This window comes from Rhinolophus sinicus, chromosome 2 (assembly GCF_057876585.1).
Source record: "Rhinolophus sinicus isolate RSI-liver-muscle chromosome 2, RSI-T2T, whole genome shotgun sequence".
In the NCBI taxonomy this organism is placed as follows: Eukaryota; Metazoa; Chordata; class Mammalia; order Chiroptera; family Rhinolophidae; genus Rhinolophus; species Rhinolophus sinicus.
In genome coordinates, this window is record NC_142502.1 from 19820581 (window position 1) to 19841191 (window position 20611).

The following is a 20611-nucleotide window of genomic DNA, read 5'->3' on the forward strand; positions in this document are numbered from 1 at the left end:
CACACACAATGGAGTATTGTTTAGCCATAAAAAGAATGAAATCTTGCCATTTGCGACAACATGGATTAACCTAGAGGGTATTATGCATATATATCACACACATATATATACACACATTGTATATATACATGCACAGTAATAAACACATTTATACATGTTTGAAGGAGAAAAGTAGAAGCTGTTTTAAGTAATCTCCATTTAACCGACTCACTAGATTAACTGATGCTCTCCATTTCCTTGAAAAAGCAAATTGATTGATGGCTAGAGCAAGCTGCGGGCTTTCAGTTAGCAGGCTTCTGTCTGGCACACCCTTCACTTCGATTTCCACTTGCTGCAAAATATGTTTATCAAGGGTTAGTTGAGTTTGTCATAGTGGGTTGGATAATATTATTATTGAATGATACTGAATATTCCCCAACAAGTCATGTCCACCCAGAAGCTCAGAATGTGATCTTACTTGGAAAGTGTCTTTGCAGATGGAATTCAGATAAGTATTGAGATAAGCTCACATTAAATGTGGGTGGGTCCTAAATGAGAGTATCCTTATAAGAGACAGAGAACTCAGATACAGAAAAAATGACCACGTGAAGACAGACAGAAATTGGAGTTATGCTGCTACAAGCCAAGGAAGACCTGGGGCCACCAGAAACTGGGTGAGTCAAGGAAGGATTGGAAAGATTCTTCCTTAGAGCCTTCAGAGGGAGCATGGCCTGCTTGCAACTTGATTTTGGACTTCTAAGTGCCAGAACTGTGGGAGAATAAATTTCTGTTGATTTAAGCCACCCAGTTAGTTGTGATTTGTTATGGCAGCTCTAGGAAACTAATACTTACCAAACTGATGATGTCAGCTCAACTCTTTATCATGATTACATGAACTGATGACATGTATGTGTGAAGAGTTGCTTTCTGTGAAAACCAAGTTGAATAGAAAGTCTAGATAAAAGTGTGTTACCTTTTTATTTATTTATTTTTTAAGGTATTGGTTATTTAATTGTGGACAAAACAGTTCTACAAGATTTGGGGAAATATACTGAAAATCTACAAGAATTTTGTACCTGTTTCACAACTGTGTAATGTAATGCATGTAATTTGTATAGAGAAGGTCTATAAGCAGACGTATACTGAAGAGGTAGAAAAGGCCTTGTTCCTACATTAAATAATTGGCAACTAAAAAATATTTATATTTTAAATTAAAATATCTAAGAACACGTGTTATTTATTTATGGTTTATGATATTCTGCTTTAAATGACTTTTTAGATTAAACAACTTAAGGTTCCCAGACAAGGGCTGTTACTGTATTGTGGGAAGACAAATTTGCAATGTCTAAGGCCAATTAGTTTCAAGTACATTGGTTTTTACCTTGTCGTCTTTTCAATTGCCATTAACTCTACAGATGCAGATGATTCCAGGTGATAATTTTCAGCTGTTCAGCTTTCTGTCCTTACAAGGCCACACCTGGTTCAGTCTCATATTTTCCTTGGATGAAATCCTGGGTTAATACTGCTGGAAGAGACGCCCTATTACACACACATTCACTAATTTTCCAAAATGCAGTGTCTCTGTCACCCTATTAGAAATAATATAGTCTGCCACATTTTGAAAAGAAGCATTTGCCCTCCTCTCCACTGTTACATTTTTTTTATTTTTTAAATATTCTAGACACAGATTTCCAGGCAGTTGGCTTCGGGCCTAGCCTGGCCTTAGAAGAGACTTCACAATTCATTGTCTACCTTCCACTATTGAGCTATATGTTATGTTGGAGGAACATAAAACCATGTTACTGAAAATATTCTTAATTACTGAAAATATATAAAATATACTGATACATCATTTATTTCTGCCCTAATTACCCTTATAAACACAGCACTACAGATTTACTAGAGACAGTGAACTATTTCTTTTCAGAAGGAAATGCTATTTATTTTTTTCTAAAGCAAGTTGAAAGAAAGCATCAATTATATTACCAGTTAAAGTGAAACTTGAAAACTAGCATTTTCCCAAAATAACAGCAAAAATGCTATGAGACAAATAGCTATAAAGTATTAACAAAACCATATTTTACTAAAATATTTTATTGCAATAAGATATCCACTCTGCTCAAAATCAATACAAAGTAAGTTATTAAAATTATTTACATACAAATGAAACTATAGTTAATAACTGTGAGTAAACAGCATCAACACAATTTTAGACTCTAAATCACTATATAATTTTCTAAGATTGTTAACAATAGTAAAGGAAAAACATCCTGATCATGGTTGGTAAATTCACTGATTTACATAAAAAGAAAAGCCTTCCATCAAGTACATTTAAGACAAATAATTGATTCTTTTGAAGAGTAACTGGAGAAAGTCTAATTTACACCTATACACCACAGTCCAGTGAACTGTATGATTGGTTAAACAGCATATTTTCCAAACTTCACACCTATTTCCCACCAGATTTTACCTCAGTATTAATGTCAAAGTAAATTGAATTTCAAATATTAAAAACAAGTATCTACATTACTTTTCAGTCAGTTTGAAGCTAATATCCATGGTGTAACAAATTCTGATATTTGCACTGTGTCCATTCAGATATGCCCACAAAAAGTAGTCTGTTGATGAGTTTAAAAATACATTAAGATGACAAATCTGTTTCATTCTGAAATGAAACTTCAAGAATATATTTTTATTAGGCATTTTGGTAACAAATCATTACCCTATATAGTTGACTTATTCAGTATATTTTTAAAAGTAAGTGAAGTCCACCAGTTTTTGTTGGGAAAAAAAAAATCATTTCTCCAGTTGTTGAGGAGTACTAAAAGCTTCGTAGACATTAGCCGCAAAGTCTCTCACTTGCTCCATCATCAACAGATCCTAGCAAAGATGACAATAAAATGTTACAGTTTGTAAAAAGTACAGATAATTTGAATTCATTTCTGAAATAAAGCAATGAATTTAGGTCTAAGTTTTGTGGCGTTAAGGTCTAGGAGATATTTATTGTTTAGGTTCTTATATGAGGGATGGTAAGTATGCTATATATTCAAGTGTGACTTTGAAAAAAGACCCAAAATGGTCTTCAAATGGATTTTTATGTGTGCCAAGTGCCAGATAAATATCTTTTGAGTAAAGGATTACAATACTAAGGATACAAGTCTAAAGGTACTTTGGCTGGACGCTGACATGACGTGGTTGAGGTATATTACTTTCTAGAAGATTTAATATAGAATATATGTAGTATGTCATATATATATACACGCACATACATAAACCACACATGCGCACTTGAGAACAATGGTTCTAAAGGCATTTGTGAGTGAAAAGGAAAAAAAATTACATCTTTATTTTCATTAACCTTTAACTAAAATCGAGCATTTCCTTCAATCATGAATATAAGCAACAAACTGATAGTATTAGCAGAACTTGTGAATTTATCTTCTGTAGAAATCATTTTCGTATCATATGATAGTTGTAGAAGTTACATGAACTGCCATTACGTCTTGTATAATGCGTGAACAAAGAAGCAATATTGTGACATCAATTTTTAAAAGTATTTTGAAAATTATATAATTGATTTTCTTTAAACCCTATGTATTTTACAATATGCATTTGTAGATATTGTTCTTAGAAGGGGTCCATAGACTTCATCAGACTGTGAAAGATCCTTGACACAGAAATGGTTAAATGCCCCTGTGAGAGGCAGAGGACTAGGAAGTGAACCTAGTCTTTGTGTCCCTCTTAAGTACCAGAAAACCAAAGTGAGCTTTAGGCAAGTCTTGATCTCATGGGTAAATTCTCTGAACATCATTCGGTATTTTAACTCATAGAAATGATAGTTAAAAAAATTGGTGGAAGTCTTGTCAATTAACAGCCTATTATATACATTTAATCTATATCCAGTCACACTAGAGAACTTTGTAAACAGTATCAGTGGTATTTTTACTAGATTGAAACCTTTTGTTTTCATTATCAATTATACAGATTTTAATTAAGTAGCACATAAATTACTTAAGCACCAAGGCTGCTGGTGGTGTATTATGCTCAGTTTTATTACACTTGTCTGTCAGGATAAACGGCCTAGTGATGTAGCCAGAGACTTTATGAAAGTGGAGAAAAGTAAAGTTAAGGTTTGAATGCCAGAAGTTACAGCCTTTTTTCTCACACTGATATACATGTGAAAATTTAATTAAAAATTTAAAACCAAGTTTTTAATGTAAAAACATTTGAGCTTAAATTAAGTTTAAAATTAAGTGAAATGAGATCAGCTTTACTCACTCTTCTGCAATATGAATGCCTAACTCTCACGGGTGAGAAACATGGCAAAGAAGACTGAACAGAACAATGAGGGGAAATAAGCTTGTGAAGGACAAGCTAATGACACTATACAGAGAAAAGAAGAAATACAACCCAAGACTCAGTGCTCTTCATGTTCCTGAGTAGAAAGTCCACATAGAAAATACTCTAACTTGTCTGAGAAGATGCCGTCTTTACACTGAGGGCTCAGGGTCTCTTCTCACTGCACATTACTGCAGTAGTTTGGAATTGAGGGGTATTGCAAGTCATTTTTTACTTGTAATACCGTTTCCAAGTTTGCAAATGACGCAGAAAAAACTTTATGTGGATTCAAAGTTATCCTTTTAATATCAGTATCACTCCATGCGCTCTAAAGTGCTTTCCTAAGAAAGGAGTAATAGGTAGACTAGTGAAAAAATTTCAATAACCTACTTGTCTATGCAGCGTTTAGTTAGCAAATTATTGGTGTACTATTAATAGTTATATTTGTTAATTATTAAAATGCTTTACTTCTCTACAAAAATGTTTTGGTTTTCCTTAAAATTTGAGGAACGAATCTGCCTCAAGGCTCAATATTCTCACTAGCACAGCTTAACTGTACACTGACCCCTAGAATGTATCTGGACTAAAATGCAGTCTAACAGGTGTAGAGCTATAATATGGAGATGGAAATTTCTAACCTAATCTATTTGCCATGATACGTTCTTACTCTAATGGGGCACTCTATCACATGTGGTTTCAAGTTTTTGGTTTCTTTGAACAAACATCACAGGAGAGAAATGTAATTTTACGTTAGGCAAACAGGACCACCTCCAAAAATACAATCTATTTATAAAACCCCAAAGCTTTCTTCTTACCTGAACAAAATGACTAGGTGTTTCACTGCAAACGGAATGGATCTGTCCATTTATTATTGGAATTATCTTAGCTAAAGGCAGGCTGACACTGGAAAGACTGAAAAATCATCATAGTAATAATTATTTTCTGAACTTTTCTTACAGGTATTTAACATTTTAATTGTAAAATTAATAAATAGGTATTGAAAAATCCTTAATGTATTCATAAGAAAATAAAAATCGCATAATTCTACCACCTAGATAAAACTGTATACTTGACATCATGGTTAATTTCTTCAAGTAATTTTTATAAATATTGATGCTTGTGTGTTTTTAACAGATAACTATAACCTCCAAAGAAATACTGCTTTGAATTTTTAATTCATAAGCAGTTTTCACCTTATTAATATATCTCCCAAAGTTGTGTTTTTTAATTACACGGTAATCCATCTACCTGTGACAATTTATATCATCAGCTTCCTAGATTGGGCATTTAAGTTTTTGCCTAATTTTCCTTAATATAAATAACTCTTTGTGTTAACATGGGATTACTGGGTCAAAGGGTATTAATATTTTTAAGGTTTAAAAAGTATATTTAAAAAATAAAATGTATATTGCCAAATGCCCTCTGCTTTTCCAGCAGTGTGTGAGAATACCTGCTCCATCATGCCTTCTAAAATGCCAAGCATTATCTTTTTCTTTAATCATTGTATGTTTGGTAGCTGAAAATGATATCTCAACAGTTTTGATCTTTCTCTTAATTTCTAGCAATGTTTACTGTTTTTCCCCTCCACTCCAGTGAATTGTACCATTACTTATTCTGCTGTGTAAGCAGGAAACCTAAGCATTAGTCTTGGCACTTACTTCTCCTGTATCCTATATCCAATCTCTCCACAATCTTAAATATTTCTCAAATGTATCTACTTTTCCCCATTGCCAAACCTAGTCCAAACTAAGCATTACCTCTTGTCTGAACATGCGTGAGATGAATAAATGTGAGATTATGTATAATGATTGTTAAATGATTATATGTGATATGATGTTATTATGTATGAAACGACTCTTAAAAAACAGATTGTTGTGTTTCCAACAGAAATTGAAGAGACCACTATCACACAAGGTCCATGAAGTTAGGTTCCACGTCTGCTTTACTCACTGTATTCTCCTAGCACCCAGTAAAGGCCCTGGTGCACAGTGCATGTTCAATACGCACTTGCTGAATCAATTAATCAAAATCTTCATTCATCTACTGCTATGTCCCACTCCAGCTTCCACTTTCCCAAGTCCTTCTCCACAAAGCAAAGTGATCCTGCAAGGCAAATCCTGCCACTTCTCTAGTGGCTCCCAGCATTCTCAAGCCGAGAGCCATAATCGGTGCTGAATTCTCGCCCCAACTTCATCTCACACCACTCTTTTCCCCCTTCCGTCTGTTCCACTGCCACCGGCCTTCTTCCAGGTCCTCAAAGTGAAACTTGGTCCTCCTGTCTTCAAAAGTCTTTGGCCTGTGGCTTCTGTCTTTAATCTCAACTGCCTCACTCCAGTCCAAGGTGTATTTAATAGTCACTCAGTTTTTAGATTTCAGTTCAAATGATTTCCTCAGGGAAAAATACGCTTGCACTTTTCGTGTTTGTTCCAATACTTCCATTACACGTTCATTGTTCTTTTCCTTTCTAACACTTATCATAGTTTGTACAATTATGTTTACTGTCTGTTTCTCCTACTAGATGGTAAGATCCATGAGGGTAGAGACCTAGTACAGCACTTGATACATAGCATGTGCTCAATAAATAGATGTTCGATGAAGGGACAGATTGGCCATTTCTCTCTGTTCTTTTGTGAAGTATCTGTGTTTATGACCATTTCTTTCTGTGGGTATTTCCTTCCTTAACCGATGTGTATATAATGCTATTAACTTCTTTGTATGACATATATAGTTTGCAAACATTTCCCCAACATTATCATTTGCATTTAATATTAATTATAAAGTTAACAAAACTTGTTTGATCTATGTTTTAAATTTTACAATAAAACCTATCATTTTGTTTATCTAAAGTTTTCATTCATTCTTAGAAAGATTTCCTCCACTTTGAGATCAAACAGTTGTTTTCTATCAGTTCATTTATGTTTTTATTGTTTAAACATCCTGGTCACACACACACACACACACACACACACACACACACACGCTATACGTATGGTACAGGAGGACTTAATTTTATTATTACTATTTTACAATTAGTCACTGTAAAATGACTATTTGTCTTATTAACATTTATGAAATAATATAGCTCTTCCTCATCTTCGTCGTGTGCCAATATCCTGCATATTTTAGACTCCGTTTGTGGCTATTACATACTATTCCATTGCTTTATCTACTCTTTTATGAATAACATTACTCTAATAACTACACATTATATTCTATGTTCTATAGGTGAAGTACATTCATTCCTCTACTTTTTCAATAATTTCTTGAATATTCTCAGCCGTTTATTCCTCCAGATCACTTTTACTGTCAATTTTTCAGATTCAAAAATAAAGCAACCACCTTCTAATCCCTAATTTAGTGGTACTTCGGTTACATTTATAGATTAATTTTGGGAGGCTAACTTCACAATTTTTAGTTGATTTGGGTTTCTAAGTGTAAAATTATGTCACATTTATATAACAATTATTTTTTCCCTCCCTTTCCAAAACTGACATATCATTTTTGAAAGAATTTAACTTAGAAAATCAAGAGTCAGCAAATAGTTTATTATATAGTAATAAATGTTCAGGAAGTTGTCTATTTGCAAGATAAATATATAAAAATTAATGGTGTTTTTGCATTTTGTTCTCAAAATCAGTCATTTCCTAGCCTCACTGCATTGGTTAGAATAAAATGTTGCTGAATAGAGGGGAGGGGGGTTCACACAGAGTGAGGGATATAAATGATAAACGTCTAAGTTTTGCTTTGTCTTGTGCACCTGAAACTAATAAAAATAAAAAAAAAGATGCTGAATAAATATGTCAGTAGTGACCATCTTTTCTAAAATTTGTAAAATAAATAACTTTATTGGGGTGACATTGGTCAGTAACATTATGTAAGTTTCAGGTGTACAACTTTCTAATACATCATCGGTATGCTGCATTGTGTGCTCACCAGCCAAAGTCTAGTCTCCTTCCAAATAGTGACCATCTTTATATTGTTTTAGAATTTAATGGAAATAATTCTAGTGTTGTAACATTAAGTACAACTTTTGATTTCAAATATTCTTTTATTATGTAAAAAGTGTTTCTTATTTCTAAAAGATTTTATTAATAATAAATGTTAAATTTTATTGAATGCCTTTTCAGTAACACTAAAGGTGATGTTTTTGTTGTTTTTTTGTCCTACTTATTAATGTTATAAAGTACTGTCATAGATTTCTTAAAGCTTTAACCATCCTAGTGGTCTTAAAATAAATCCTAATTAGTCAGTGTGGAAGAATAATTAAAAACTCCAGTCTCTGATGTGAGACAGAAGTGACTGAACATATGGCTTTACTACTTGCTAGCTGTTTGACCTCAAGTTATTTAATTTTCTCTTAGTTTCCTCACATGTAAGAAGAGGAAAATAATAGTACCTACCTCTTAATACTATTTTAAAAATTCAATGAGATAATGTTCTGAAAAATACCTATCATTATACTTGCACACGGCAAAGGAAGTATTGGTTGCTATAATTGTTGCTATATATTTCTGGATTTCAGTTGCTTATATTTTATTTAGGATTCATACATTTATATTCATACTTTAAGTCTATACAGTTTTCCTTTTAGTTTCCATCTTTATCCATTATATTTTATATGGGTTATTACTGGTAATAGAAAATTTCTTGATTCTTAAACATTTATTATACATATAGTAGTATATATACATTATGTGCATGTTACATATAGTATATAAATATACACATAAATATAATTTGAGCTATTATTAGTTTGCATCACTTTTCAATTGACTCTCTTGAGGGTTCTGGATTATTAATTGTAATACAAATAAGTAATGATATTTTCTCTCTTTTCTAATAGTAAAAATCTTTTTTCTTGACTTATTGTGATGGCTAGAACTTCCATGATATGTTAAACTATAGGAACGAGAGTAGGCATCATTGGAATATTTCTACTATTGAATGTAAAGTTGGTTATTGACATGTAAGAAAAAGGCTTAGATAGGAAATATCTACTGAGTGCCTAGTGTGCATGATGAAATATGAAAGGGCAAAGATGACTTTGAGAGGAGTCTTAAAATGTAACTAAGGAATAAGACTCCAGTTTAAGGTGAAACCTGTCTGTTGTATATGAAAAGTACAGATGAGTAGTACAAGAGTTCAGAAAAGGAAGACTATCAATGGCTGATGTGGTTGTAGCAAAATTTTACAATTCTTCAGTGTATAAGAGCAAGTACTTGTTCATGTTAAAACAACTGTTACAATTCTTTATTACCACTCAGGAAATAACTAATACTTTGCTAGGTAGAGATTATAGTGAAATTTTATTAATTGGAACACCTTGATTTAGGAAGTATATAGGGGCTCAAATTTATTTTTTGTATAATATAAAGAATTGCTAAAAAAAATCTTAGGATGATATTTAAATTGCTTCAGAAAATAAATTTTATGGCTGCAAGCATTCCATAGCCTCAATGTTAATTGCAAATTATTCTTTTTTGTACAATAAAGAAGAGTCCCTGAGAATTGGGCAAATAATAATCTCTTGCCCTACATATCTAAGAATTAAACGGATATTGCACATACATACTGCATATCAGTTACTGTTTCCTCTATTTTTAATGGAAGAGTTTATAGTCAGTTAACATTGATGTAGTACCTATTATTTTCTGAGTTTAATATAAAAAACAGAGGTTCTCAGAGTGTAAAGTCTAATAAGAGATCCAAGGTGCTCATGTTGAGATGATAAGGATATAATAAAACCATAAAATACCTTTGGCAGCATGAATCCATGACTTAGTAACAGTTATGATTAAAGGTACTAACAATAAGGGCTGAAAATTAACACATTTATGTAGCTGTAGAACTAGCAGATAACTCATCAAATGGAAATCTATAACAGGAATGCCTGGTTATTATAATGACCAAAGTACTGGGTTATGTAGGTCAATTATGGTTTGCAGTACTGGAATAAATTAGAGAATACATTAAACTTAAAACATTTTCAGTTTTGTATTCTAAAGAATTAAAGAAAATCCAGTAATTGGAATTTGGCCTATAAAGGTAGTTTAATAACTTAAGTACTTCTATGTAGTGGAAAAATTGGGCGAAGAAATGGAAGTTTTAATATTGAATCCAGAGGGAGTTCTAATGAAGGAGTCATTGGTTTAACAGTTCAATTTGCTGAAAAATGAACATTCAAATTCATCCTCTAAATTTTTTTTGTTACCTGAAACAAAACATAAACGTATCCAAAGCACTATTTTATTAGACTGATTAACATTTTTACATGTAATCTTACCTATTCATGGAGTTACCATGTTGCAGGTCCTGTTCAGTAGGTCGAAAGAACTCAGCCATATTGTCTAGCAGTCTACTAAAACCTCGGTTTAAACAGGTATTCAAAACTGTACTAAAATCTGGACTACACAAAATAAGAAGAATAAGTTACTTTTTAAGATTCTCAATGGAAAAGGAAATAAATTCTGTAACTGTGGCTACGTTTGACAGCCACCAACATTTCTAGGCACAATCTAGTTTTACAGCCTATAACACTATAACAATGTATCAAGGAGTCAATCTTTAAAATTACCATAAAAGTGAGCTTATTATTTAACGCAACACAATGAGAATATTCATTCACTTCTCTAGATTTTCTTACATTAGTCAGCACTTTGTACAATGTATTTTTAAAGCAATCAATAATATTATTTCTCTTAAGGAAACTCTTGAAGAGAAATCCTCTTATAGTCATAGATTATTGGTTTACTTTACACACTCCATCATGAAATACCAGTGATTTAGAAAATGTTGTTAAACTGTACAGATGAGGAACTGGATACTTGAGGGATGAAGAAATTTGTCAGATGGGATGCAATTAGTAAATAGGGGAGCTAGAATTTGAACCCAGGCCTTTTTGACCTTAAAGTTCAAGCTCTTTTCTTTATACCATATTAGTACTTCACAAAAAACTCTTTCATATAAAGAATAAAATATAGGTGATATGACAGTTGGAAAATGCCTAGTTGAACAGATTAGTTCTATCTTTGACATGCAGAAATCTCAATCTAGGTCAACTCATGGGAGTGGAGGGCTAAGGCTATAACATTTGGGAATTTTTAGCATACAGACAGTAGTGAAAGCAATAGTACATAAAATTGCTTGAGGCACGTGAGGATGAATTAACAAATACCTGGGAAACACTAATATTTAAAGGAAAGACAGGCATAGAGGAACCTAAGAAGAAATAATCTGATAATTTAGAGAAAAATTAAGAGATTATACTGCCATGGAAGCCATAAAGGAAAAGAATTTCAAGAATGGCTTGATCAACAGTTGTCAATTATGAGAGAAAGGTCAGGTAAGATGAATATTATGGGTTGACTGGATTTGGCAAATGATCACTGATGACCTTTTCTAGAGCTTCATAGAGTGATTTGGTGGAAACCTGAATAAGAGAAAAGGGGAGATCGCTACTGCAGAGTGTCAAAGGACTAGAACGTGATGAACTCAGAGAGTAGATTCAGTAGCTGAGATAACCTAAAAATTTGCTGATTTTCTTCAAGATTCTGAAAAAATATAAGCAGAAGATAGAATTTCCTCAGAAAACAGAACTAGAGAAATGGTCTTAAATTATCTTTAAAAGAAGTTTTGATATTTTAATCACTCAAGACAAAGTGGGAAGGACTGGTATTACTACTCAGATTTTACAATGATAAAACTACCTCCAAGAGTTTAAGTAGTGCAACCAGGGTGAACAGCTAGTAGAAGAGTCAGCCTTGAATCTAGGTCTTCCGGTCTTCTAATGTATAGTCTGGGGCCTGGCTGTCTTCTGGGTGATTTAAAACAGTAATACTCAGTTTAGAAAAGATGGGAAATTTTTATCACTTGAGATTTTAGATTACAGTCTATCCTGAAAGGGTTAGGGGGAATAGTTCTCAATATTGGGAGGGGAGGGGAGAAGGGGATGGAAGAGAGAGAGAGAGAGAGAGAGAGAGAGAGAGAGAGAGAGAGAGAGAGAGAGAGAGAGAGAAGTGTGTGTGACTCTGTGTGTGTGTGTGTGTGTGTGTTTACATGAAGATTAGCTGAAGCTAGGTAGCTCTGGCTTACAAGAGCATCTCTTCCCAACTCCCCAAGTCAGTACTGAGTGACTTCGAGTTGGTGGTCAGAACTGCTGCAGTTACCATTTCAGTTTTTTTGTTTTTTTTTACATAGGTGGTTCCTAAATATTTACTATTTATTAATATATACTGGGTACACCAGAATCATCCTTGAAAGCTCTTTTCAAAATATAAATGCTAACTATCTTCCAGTTCCTCAACTAGAATATCAGAATCTCTAGGCTAGGGAAGTAGGTGGGCAAGACACGGGTTATCTTGAAAAAAATCTCTGCTTCCCTCCCCACCGTAATAAGAGAAGCACTAATTTAGGTAGGAAATCTTACCTAAAGGCAGGAGAATAGATTCTAAATTTAATTTTAACAAAATATTATGTTGAATATATTGTTTAAATAAAAATGGTCATCATACAATCAAAATAGAAATACGTTTTCTGTTACACGCAGTTCACATACCTTTCCAACATGTCTCTAGTTTCATTGAGTAGTTTAATAGTGGTAACATCTCTAGGAGAAAGCCCACAGGCCTGTGAAATTAAAATGCCACACTTCAGATTTCAAATATTAGCACAGGGTTACAATGAAACTAGTCATATTAATAAACTCAAGAGTTCAAGAAGTCTAAAAGTTTATGTTCTATCAACAATTAAAAAAAATGTTAAACTGAAAAAACTGTAAAGGTTCATATGTACAGGTGAGTAGTATTACATATACGAGTCAAAGTAAAATTAAACTTTGTAAGATCTTTGTTTATCTGGCCTCTCTTGGACACATTTCTAGAATATGTTTACAAAGGAAAAAATAGGCTTTGAGGTTGCAGAGGCCTGGAATATTTTTTTTCCTTTTATTGGTTAAGACATTTTATAAGGACATTTACATGTCTTTTTCATCAATCTACTCTAGTCTGGGGCTCTGTGTGTGTCCTTTCAATGTCAAGTTTCAGGTTTTAATTCAATTCAGTAAAATTTGGTCCATCATTCCTCTCTTCACCTGTTCTTTTGAACCATTTTATTTTTTAGTTCCACTGTCAAATTTTAAAATTTGGAAATTGTTTTGTTACTTCAGAAAACTTTTTTAATACTCTTATTGCATCTCCTTGAGATTCTATTTGTTCGTAACTTTTCGCTTGTTTCTTTCATTAATTCTGTCCCATCTGTTCTGCTTGTTCATTTTAGCCTCCATCCTGCAAGCATGCCTGAAATGGGTTGCAACTTTTTTTTGGCCTACTCATGAATGTAGGCTCTCTCAGCATCCAAATCAGTCTATCTTTGGGGTCTTTAAGGGAGGGCAAAACCTGCAAGCAGTGAAAAACATGGCAGACTTTATTGTAATGCTGAAGTAGGAAATGGAGGCCTTTCTGGTTTAAGACTTCTTTAGTTGTCAAGTGAAAGAGAGTCTTTTCTCAACTGCAAAGAATCGGTACAACCCACTCACATATGAAAAAAACAGTAATTATTTTAAAATGAGGTATATAACCTACACTCTTTGGCATCTTTTTATTCTTAATCAATGAATAACTTAAATCACTACTGCCTGGAACACACCAGTGTCTAACAACACTATGGTGGATAACTGTTAGATTAGGCATTTGTTTCTCAACTGGATGACTACAACTTCCTTCAGTCCATTTGATTCTGCAATCAGTTACTGGCCTGATTAAAATTTACCTTTCTTTGTCTATAAATTGAAGTTCAGACTACTGACCTGGCGTACAAAGCAATTCACAATCTTCCCCCAACTGTCAGCTCTATTTTTTGCCACTTGATCTCATAGAAATGCACTCTAGCCACATGAATTGGTCTCCGGAGTTTCCCATGTGTAATGCAATTACAATCATAATGTAATGTAACGGTAATTTCAGTAACCAATTGTCCTATTCATTTTATATTCTGATCATATAGCATAGTATCTGGCACATAACTAATACCCAATAAAAATCTGCTGAATATCTAAAATTATAAATGTTTCTAACTAGAATTCATGTTTGAAATTTGTTTTCTAAATTAATGAGATTTTACTTAAATTATTGAAATTATGTCTTTAAATCACTTACCTCAGAAATCTAAATTTTAAGGGATAGTAAAAAAAAAAAATTAAAAATATAGAGTAAGTGGTTTGGTTAGATGGTTATAAATTAAGCACCTGCACTGCTAATGGAGTTTCTTCGTCTGGCATCATGTAATGGCATAATAAAGATTTGGATCCATCTTTATTAATCCAAGAGGAAGATTTATGCTGCTCAACGAGATTTCTGATTTCTTTTAGTTTTTGCTCCAAGTCCAAAAGGGACAGAGAATGTTTAAGAGAAACACTAGAAACAGAGAAAACGAAATTGGGATTAACTGAAACTATACAACACAATATATACTCTTCCTAACTGGTGACTAACTGGGATCCTGTTTCATCCAGTCAAACCTGAAACTGCTGATGGTGAAATCATCAGAGTAGATTAAGAAATCAGCCATCAGTTAAGGGGCACTATTACAGAGCCAAGAAAAATCTTGCTGCAGATTTCACAAGTAAACTCCCACTGTGATTAGAGACATTATTAGTATAAACGGGAGATAAACTCTTCAGAGGTAGATTTTAAAGTAGAACTTTTATCTCATGACCCAAATATTTCTGATTTGTTTGGAAGTCAATCAATAAACAATGAAACATTAAAACCTCCCTTAGTATCAAAAGGTTGATAATGGTGAAGAAAATGGATTCCATAATTCAATATCCAAGGGCTGTGTCTGTCTTAGGTTACAAAGAATTTCACGAACCACCATTTGTCAAGTTTCATTAACTTCGCTAGAACAATTCTGATTTTTCTTTTATTCATCAGAATAAGGAAGTCAGAAAAGCCAAACAAAATGCCTTACCTTCCTAAAATCTTCTGCACAGCTTGTTTAATGACAGTGATCAATTCTGTCAGACCTATTAAAGGAAAAACAAACATAAAAGCCTTGTTTATCTTTTAAATTCCTCAGTAATACCAGGAATGAATTACAATTAGTTTAAAGGTCACAAATAAGAATCTCACCATCTCCGAGGAGATGTTGAATGCTTGACAAATATTGCTGTTGGACATCTGGCGGAGCAAGAGCTGTCTGTATCAACAGAAATAAGGTTAAATTATCCAGTATTATTAGTAAATAAATAATACTTTCAGTATAACTTGAGCAATTTTCAGGACCTGGAATAATAGGCAAAATAATACTCTTTAATGTAACAAAAAGTCTAGTTTCAAAATACGAAAAGCAATAATGCTAAAAGTTTACAATCACATAAAATATGAAGATATTTTATAGAAATTATCGGAAAAATAATATTCGGTTAAATTTTGAACCTCTTGAAACAAAGGGCAATATCTTTTTAAATCTATTAAACTTACAGTGCCATTTTTGCCAACTGCTGCATTATCCAGGTAAATGTATCCACCAATAATGTTTAACTGGACTCGCAAAAGAACAACCAGCATACAGGTACTATATACAGCTACGATACTTCTTGTGAAACCTTCACAGAGAAAAGAAAACCATTTGGTACTATTATTAAAACACAAATAAATGTATAAAATCAGAAATCATCCCTATGGTTATTTTTTCATAAGATGATTTAAAAAATTCATTTGTAACTGTTTTGTACAAGAATATATCAATTCAAAATATTTCAAAGTCTATCTCCTTATAACTTTTTAATGTAAATTAGGTATGATCTTAATTGCAACAATAACACATATTGAGTTAAGGGTTATATATTATTAGCTTTAAAAGGGAAACAAGAGGACTGGGAAGCTAAGAGTTGCAGCCTCAGAACTGATTTGTCCGGGGAGCTAGTTCAGAGTAAGAGAAGAGGGCTGAGCATGGAAGAACTCCAGCCTCCAACGGCAGGCAAAGGAGGGTGAGCCCATTAAAGGGCTGGAGGAAGGTATGGAAACTGGGGGAACATCTGGAGACGAGGCTTCATAGCAGCCTAGGACAGAGTGTTCAAAACAGAGGACAGAGCCAAGGCGTTGACTGTTGCCGGGAGGCCTAGCAGGAGGAAAATGTCCACTAGATTTAGCAACACACAAGTTACTACTGACGATTGCAAGAGTTGCTTGGGTGGAGACTCGGGACTGGAAGGCAGGCTGTAGTGTGTCAAAGAGTGAGTGGGAGTGAGAAGGGAATGTAGAAATCTTTGGTATCATATCAGGGGTGTGAGAACGTTTAATAACTGAAAGGAAATACAGGGTACTACACAGGTTTAATTTATTTTCAAATAGGCAAAGCTTAAGCATGACTCAGTTGATAAAGATTAGTCAAGTGGATGGGAAAATGTAGGAATAATAGATAGCATTAAGTTCTAAGACGTGTGTGTGTGTGTGTGTGTGTATTACCCAGGGCATTTCTTTGTTTCAAATTTTTATCACTAATGAAAATTTGTATATAATATCAAAGTAACTATCTGGATTGGAGTAAAAACTTCCTTTAAAGTGTAATATCAGTACCTAGTAGAGGCATACAGTGATCTAGGACAGGTTTATATATTATCATAACAGTAACAATAACAACAGCACCACTGCTGCTAACATTTACCCAGTACTTTCTACGACCAGACATTGATCTACTTGCTTTGTGAGATTTAATCCTGACAACAACTATGAGATAAAGAAGAGTCATCCATATAACAGAGTATAAATTTCCCTTTAGAAATATTTTAAGGATGTGCTGTCACACAGAATATGTAGGCTTACTGATAATCTTCAGATCCTCCCATATTTCTAGCTTGTTTGAAGGCCTAAAGAAAAAAATATGAAAATAATCAGGTAATCTAACAGAAAACTTTGAACTTTATAGCTCTACATTTAATTATAGTTTATCACAGGGTAACTGCAGAAAACAAAGCCCACAAAATATAGGAACAAAACTACTGCAATTTCAGTAACCAATGATAACAACCATTTTCACTAGTACATTGATATATACCCTTCCAGTCCTTTTCTTCTCTTTGGAATTTTTGTAAAATCATATAGGGAAAGAAGGAAAAATGTTTTTTTTCCCTGATTTACATTTTACGTATAATAAAGTAGGTCCTATAATCCCTTCTAAGGTAAATAATGAAGTATTTTTTGTTTAAAGTGTCATTACGAACACATGAATTTAAATGTATATTTGATATGTTTCAACCCACTGTAGTTATTAGTCTTATTGATGTTAAAATTACCCATCTTTGATCAATGAGGGGACTATTCAGGTTGGTTCCTGAATCCTTTTGACATGACCCCAATTAGCCTTCCTTGCTTATTGACACAAAAAGTTGTTCTGGGTTTATCTTGTTCAATTCTTGCAGCAGACCTGAAATCAGCCATTTTTTCCGAGAGTCCTAGTTCCCTGTAGTGGGAAACGGTAGTCTGAAACTGCAGCCTTCGATTAGGGATATGCATTGCTACTGGGTAGGTCATTATTTCTATGCCTTTTCAGTAGACTAAGCTAGTAAGTGTGTGTGTGTGTGTGTGTGTGTGTGTGTGTGCGCGCGCGCGCATATCTATTTATATAAACACATATTCAAAGAGATAAAATACATTAAGAATTCATTCTGAAACTTCTAATTCAAAATTAGAACCATGTGGCTTTAACTTCACATCATTGATAATACCCCCGTATTTCTTTGTCAACACCAGAAATCAGTGAAACCAATGCAATTACTAATTTGCATTATCCCTCACTCTATGCACAACAGTCTCAGAATAGCAAAAGCAATATTTAAAAGACTTTAATGTTTTTGTTTTTCAACTCTGTGAGCTCTAAGAGCATATATCCCACTAAGAATTTACAGTCAAATTTCTGTTTTAAAGGCCCCGGCACAGTTTCTGTCTTTGCGGTTATACCACCAACTAGACACATTTTTAGGCTAATTTATTTTACTATCATTTTTAGACATTGGTTTTTAAACATTAAATAGTTTTATAAATATGTATTTATATGGTCCCAAAGGCAAATTATACAACACAGTATATTTAAAGAAATCTGTTCCCATTCCCCTTTATCCTCCCTTCTTCATAGATTATTATTTAAAAATACTTTGCCATGTTTTGCTCCATATAAATAAATATGTATTGATATTTATATCTGCCCCTTAGATAAATGGTAGCATACTATACACATTATACTTTACCTTTTAAAAAATACATAACAATATATCCTGGAGATCATTCTGTAGGAATATAAAGATAATCACCTCCTCCCCCACCATTGGTCAATAGATAGTTTGTTTTAATTCTCTCATATGAGTCTCAGGCATTTCATTTTTAGGTAGTAGACAACAATACAGAAAGATTCTGTCACACAGTCTAATTCCCACTTAGTCAACTGTTTGTAGCTGTCTTAACTGGGATGCATTTACAAAACTGGCTGTGTCTGGGCCATCTTTGCAGCAGCTTTAGGTCTGCACTTCCTGCCGTGTAGATACATTCTGTCTCATGTGCTTATCATGTGCTCTTGCTCCTTCCAATGCATCATATTCTGCAGAGATATGATAGTCTAGGCGATTCTTTACCTCCTTGTATGCTCTATGCAGCCATTTCCGGTAAGTAACCTCCAAGGCTATAGCATGTCATCCCTCTGGACGTCAAAACTGTAATGGTGTTTCTGAACCAGTGCCTGATGTGACTTCTCCAGATCAGCTGCACTCTGGATGTATTTGAAGGAAGCCTGTTTTACCTCTTCTAGTTGGGCAATTTTTTGCTTATTGAGTTTATCATCAAATTCCCCAATACAGGCACCATATATTTTTTTTTAACTGCGTAGACAATCAACCGTATTGTCGATATGGCAGAGATGGTCTCCGGTGTAATCACATATATTTCTTTGGATAGAAAATTTAAGAGAAGCCCAGTTCCGAGCACATAGGGTCCTGTTACACCGGTTTTAGGATTAAGGAACAGGGATCAGCCCATGATGAACTTTTCCTCCATATTCAGGAAGAGGCGGTACAGGGACAAGACTCGGCTGCCCAGGGTGAAAGATCCTTGTTGCCTCCAATACCTGTGGACCAAGGAGGGCTGTGTTCTCGAGATGGGGCTGCTGTGGCAGTGGCAGAATGTACCACCCAGGACAACAGTCTGCCTGGGGCAGGAGCAAGATAGTTGCTTGCAAGTCTCTCCTTTTTTTTTAAACCACAGCACAGTACTCCCCTGTGTGAATACGCTATGTGGATAGAGTTCAGTGCTTTTCAAACCACCTATGTGGAAGGAACAGTTGTTTTTTTTTTTCTTTCTTTCTTATTTCCAATCTGTCACAGACCAATACTATTGTAAAACACAATTAAAATAAATTACTAGAAAAATGAAATAAAAACCCAGAAAGATATACAAACACATATTCTTTATTACTATATTCAGAAATAAATTTACATTTCAATAAGAAGTTGAGTTACCATTACAATTGTGGGACATTACTAGCGTCTTATCTTTCTTTCCCACTGAGCAGACGCTAGAGCTCCCATGACCCCTTTCCTAGATGGCACAGGTTCAGAAGATCTGTGGAGTGAATCCTACAAGGCACCGCTGCAACCTGAAGCTAATGTTTAAGCCTCACGGTGGAATGCCATATTTATTCTGATAAAATTGAGAATCAACCAAAATTCAAGGGTTAAGTATTCTCACACAGGTAAATCACATTTTCTTTTGAATGTTACCTCAGAAAAAATTTAAAGTGCTTGTTACAGAAATCTAAATGAAACAAGGTAAGAAAACAGCACTTCCAAAAATTTCAATATAGGAAGTACTTAGTAGCAACAGTCTAAGGAAGGGGAAATAAGTCTTGAAACTATCTAGTTGAGGTGACTTTAGTAGGAGAGGGAAGAGTTATAGCCATACAGGACATTTCTTCATATTGCCATTCACCATTATTAGACCTTAAAAGTAGACTTAAACTTAGAGTTATAAGAAAAATAAGTTCCGGAGACCTAAGGCACAGCAATGGTGAGTACAGTTATTAAAATGCATTGTATACTTACAATTTGCTGAGAGAGTAAATCTTAAGTGTTCTCATTACACACACACATGTAACTACATAAGGTGCTGGATATGTTAATTACCTTGATGGTGGTAATCATTTCACAGGTATGTATTTTTAAAAAATGATTTAAAAAAATTCACCTTATTATCTTTTTAAAAGATTTCGATTCCAAATCTATGTAGAAGAACAGAGAAAACACTTTGTATTT

At 33.8% G+C, this 20611-nt stretch overlaps 1 protein-coding gene and 1 pseudogene across 2 annotated transcripts in view; both read right to left on the bottom strand.

The window, feature by feature from the left end:
• Positions 1 to 1895: 1895 nt before the first annotated feature.
• Positions 1896 to 20611, bottom strand: part of PEX3 (peroxisomal biogenesis factor 3) — a 32420-nt gene continuing 13704 nt past the window's right edge. Inside the window, exons 4-12 of one of the 2 annotated variants that reach the window (XM_019744459.3) lie at positions 17139 to 17182; positions 15795 to 15919; positions 15444 to 15510; positions 15283 to 15337; positions 14558 to 14726; positions 12872 to 12942; positions 10601 to 10723; positions 5133 to 5229; positions 1896 to 2859 (exon numbers count right to left, since the gene is read on the bottom strand). In XM_019744459.3, the coding sequence (XP_019600018.1) occupies positions 2776 to 2859; positions 5133 to 5229; positions 10601 to 10723; positions 12872 to 12942; positions 14558 to 14726; positions 15283 to 15337; positions 15444 to 15510; positions 15795 to 15919; positions 17139 to 17182 (835 nt within the window). In that variant the 3' untranslated portion in view covers positions 1896 to 2775. The remainder of the gene's footprint in view (positions 2860 to 5132; positions 5230 to 10600; positions 10724 to 12871; positions 12943 to 14557; positions 14727 to 15282; positions 15338 to 15443; positions 15511 to 15794; positions 15920 to 17138; positions 17183 to 20611) is intronic. The other variant, XM_088795434.1, reaches the window with a different exon arrangement.
• On the bottom strand, positions 17190 to 19551 carry LOC141571771 (ATP synthase peripheral stalk subunit b, mitochondrial pseudogene; annotated as a pseudogene).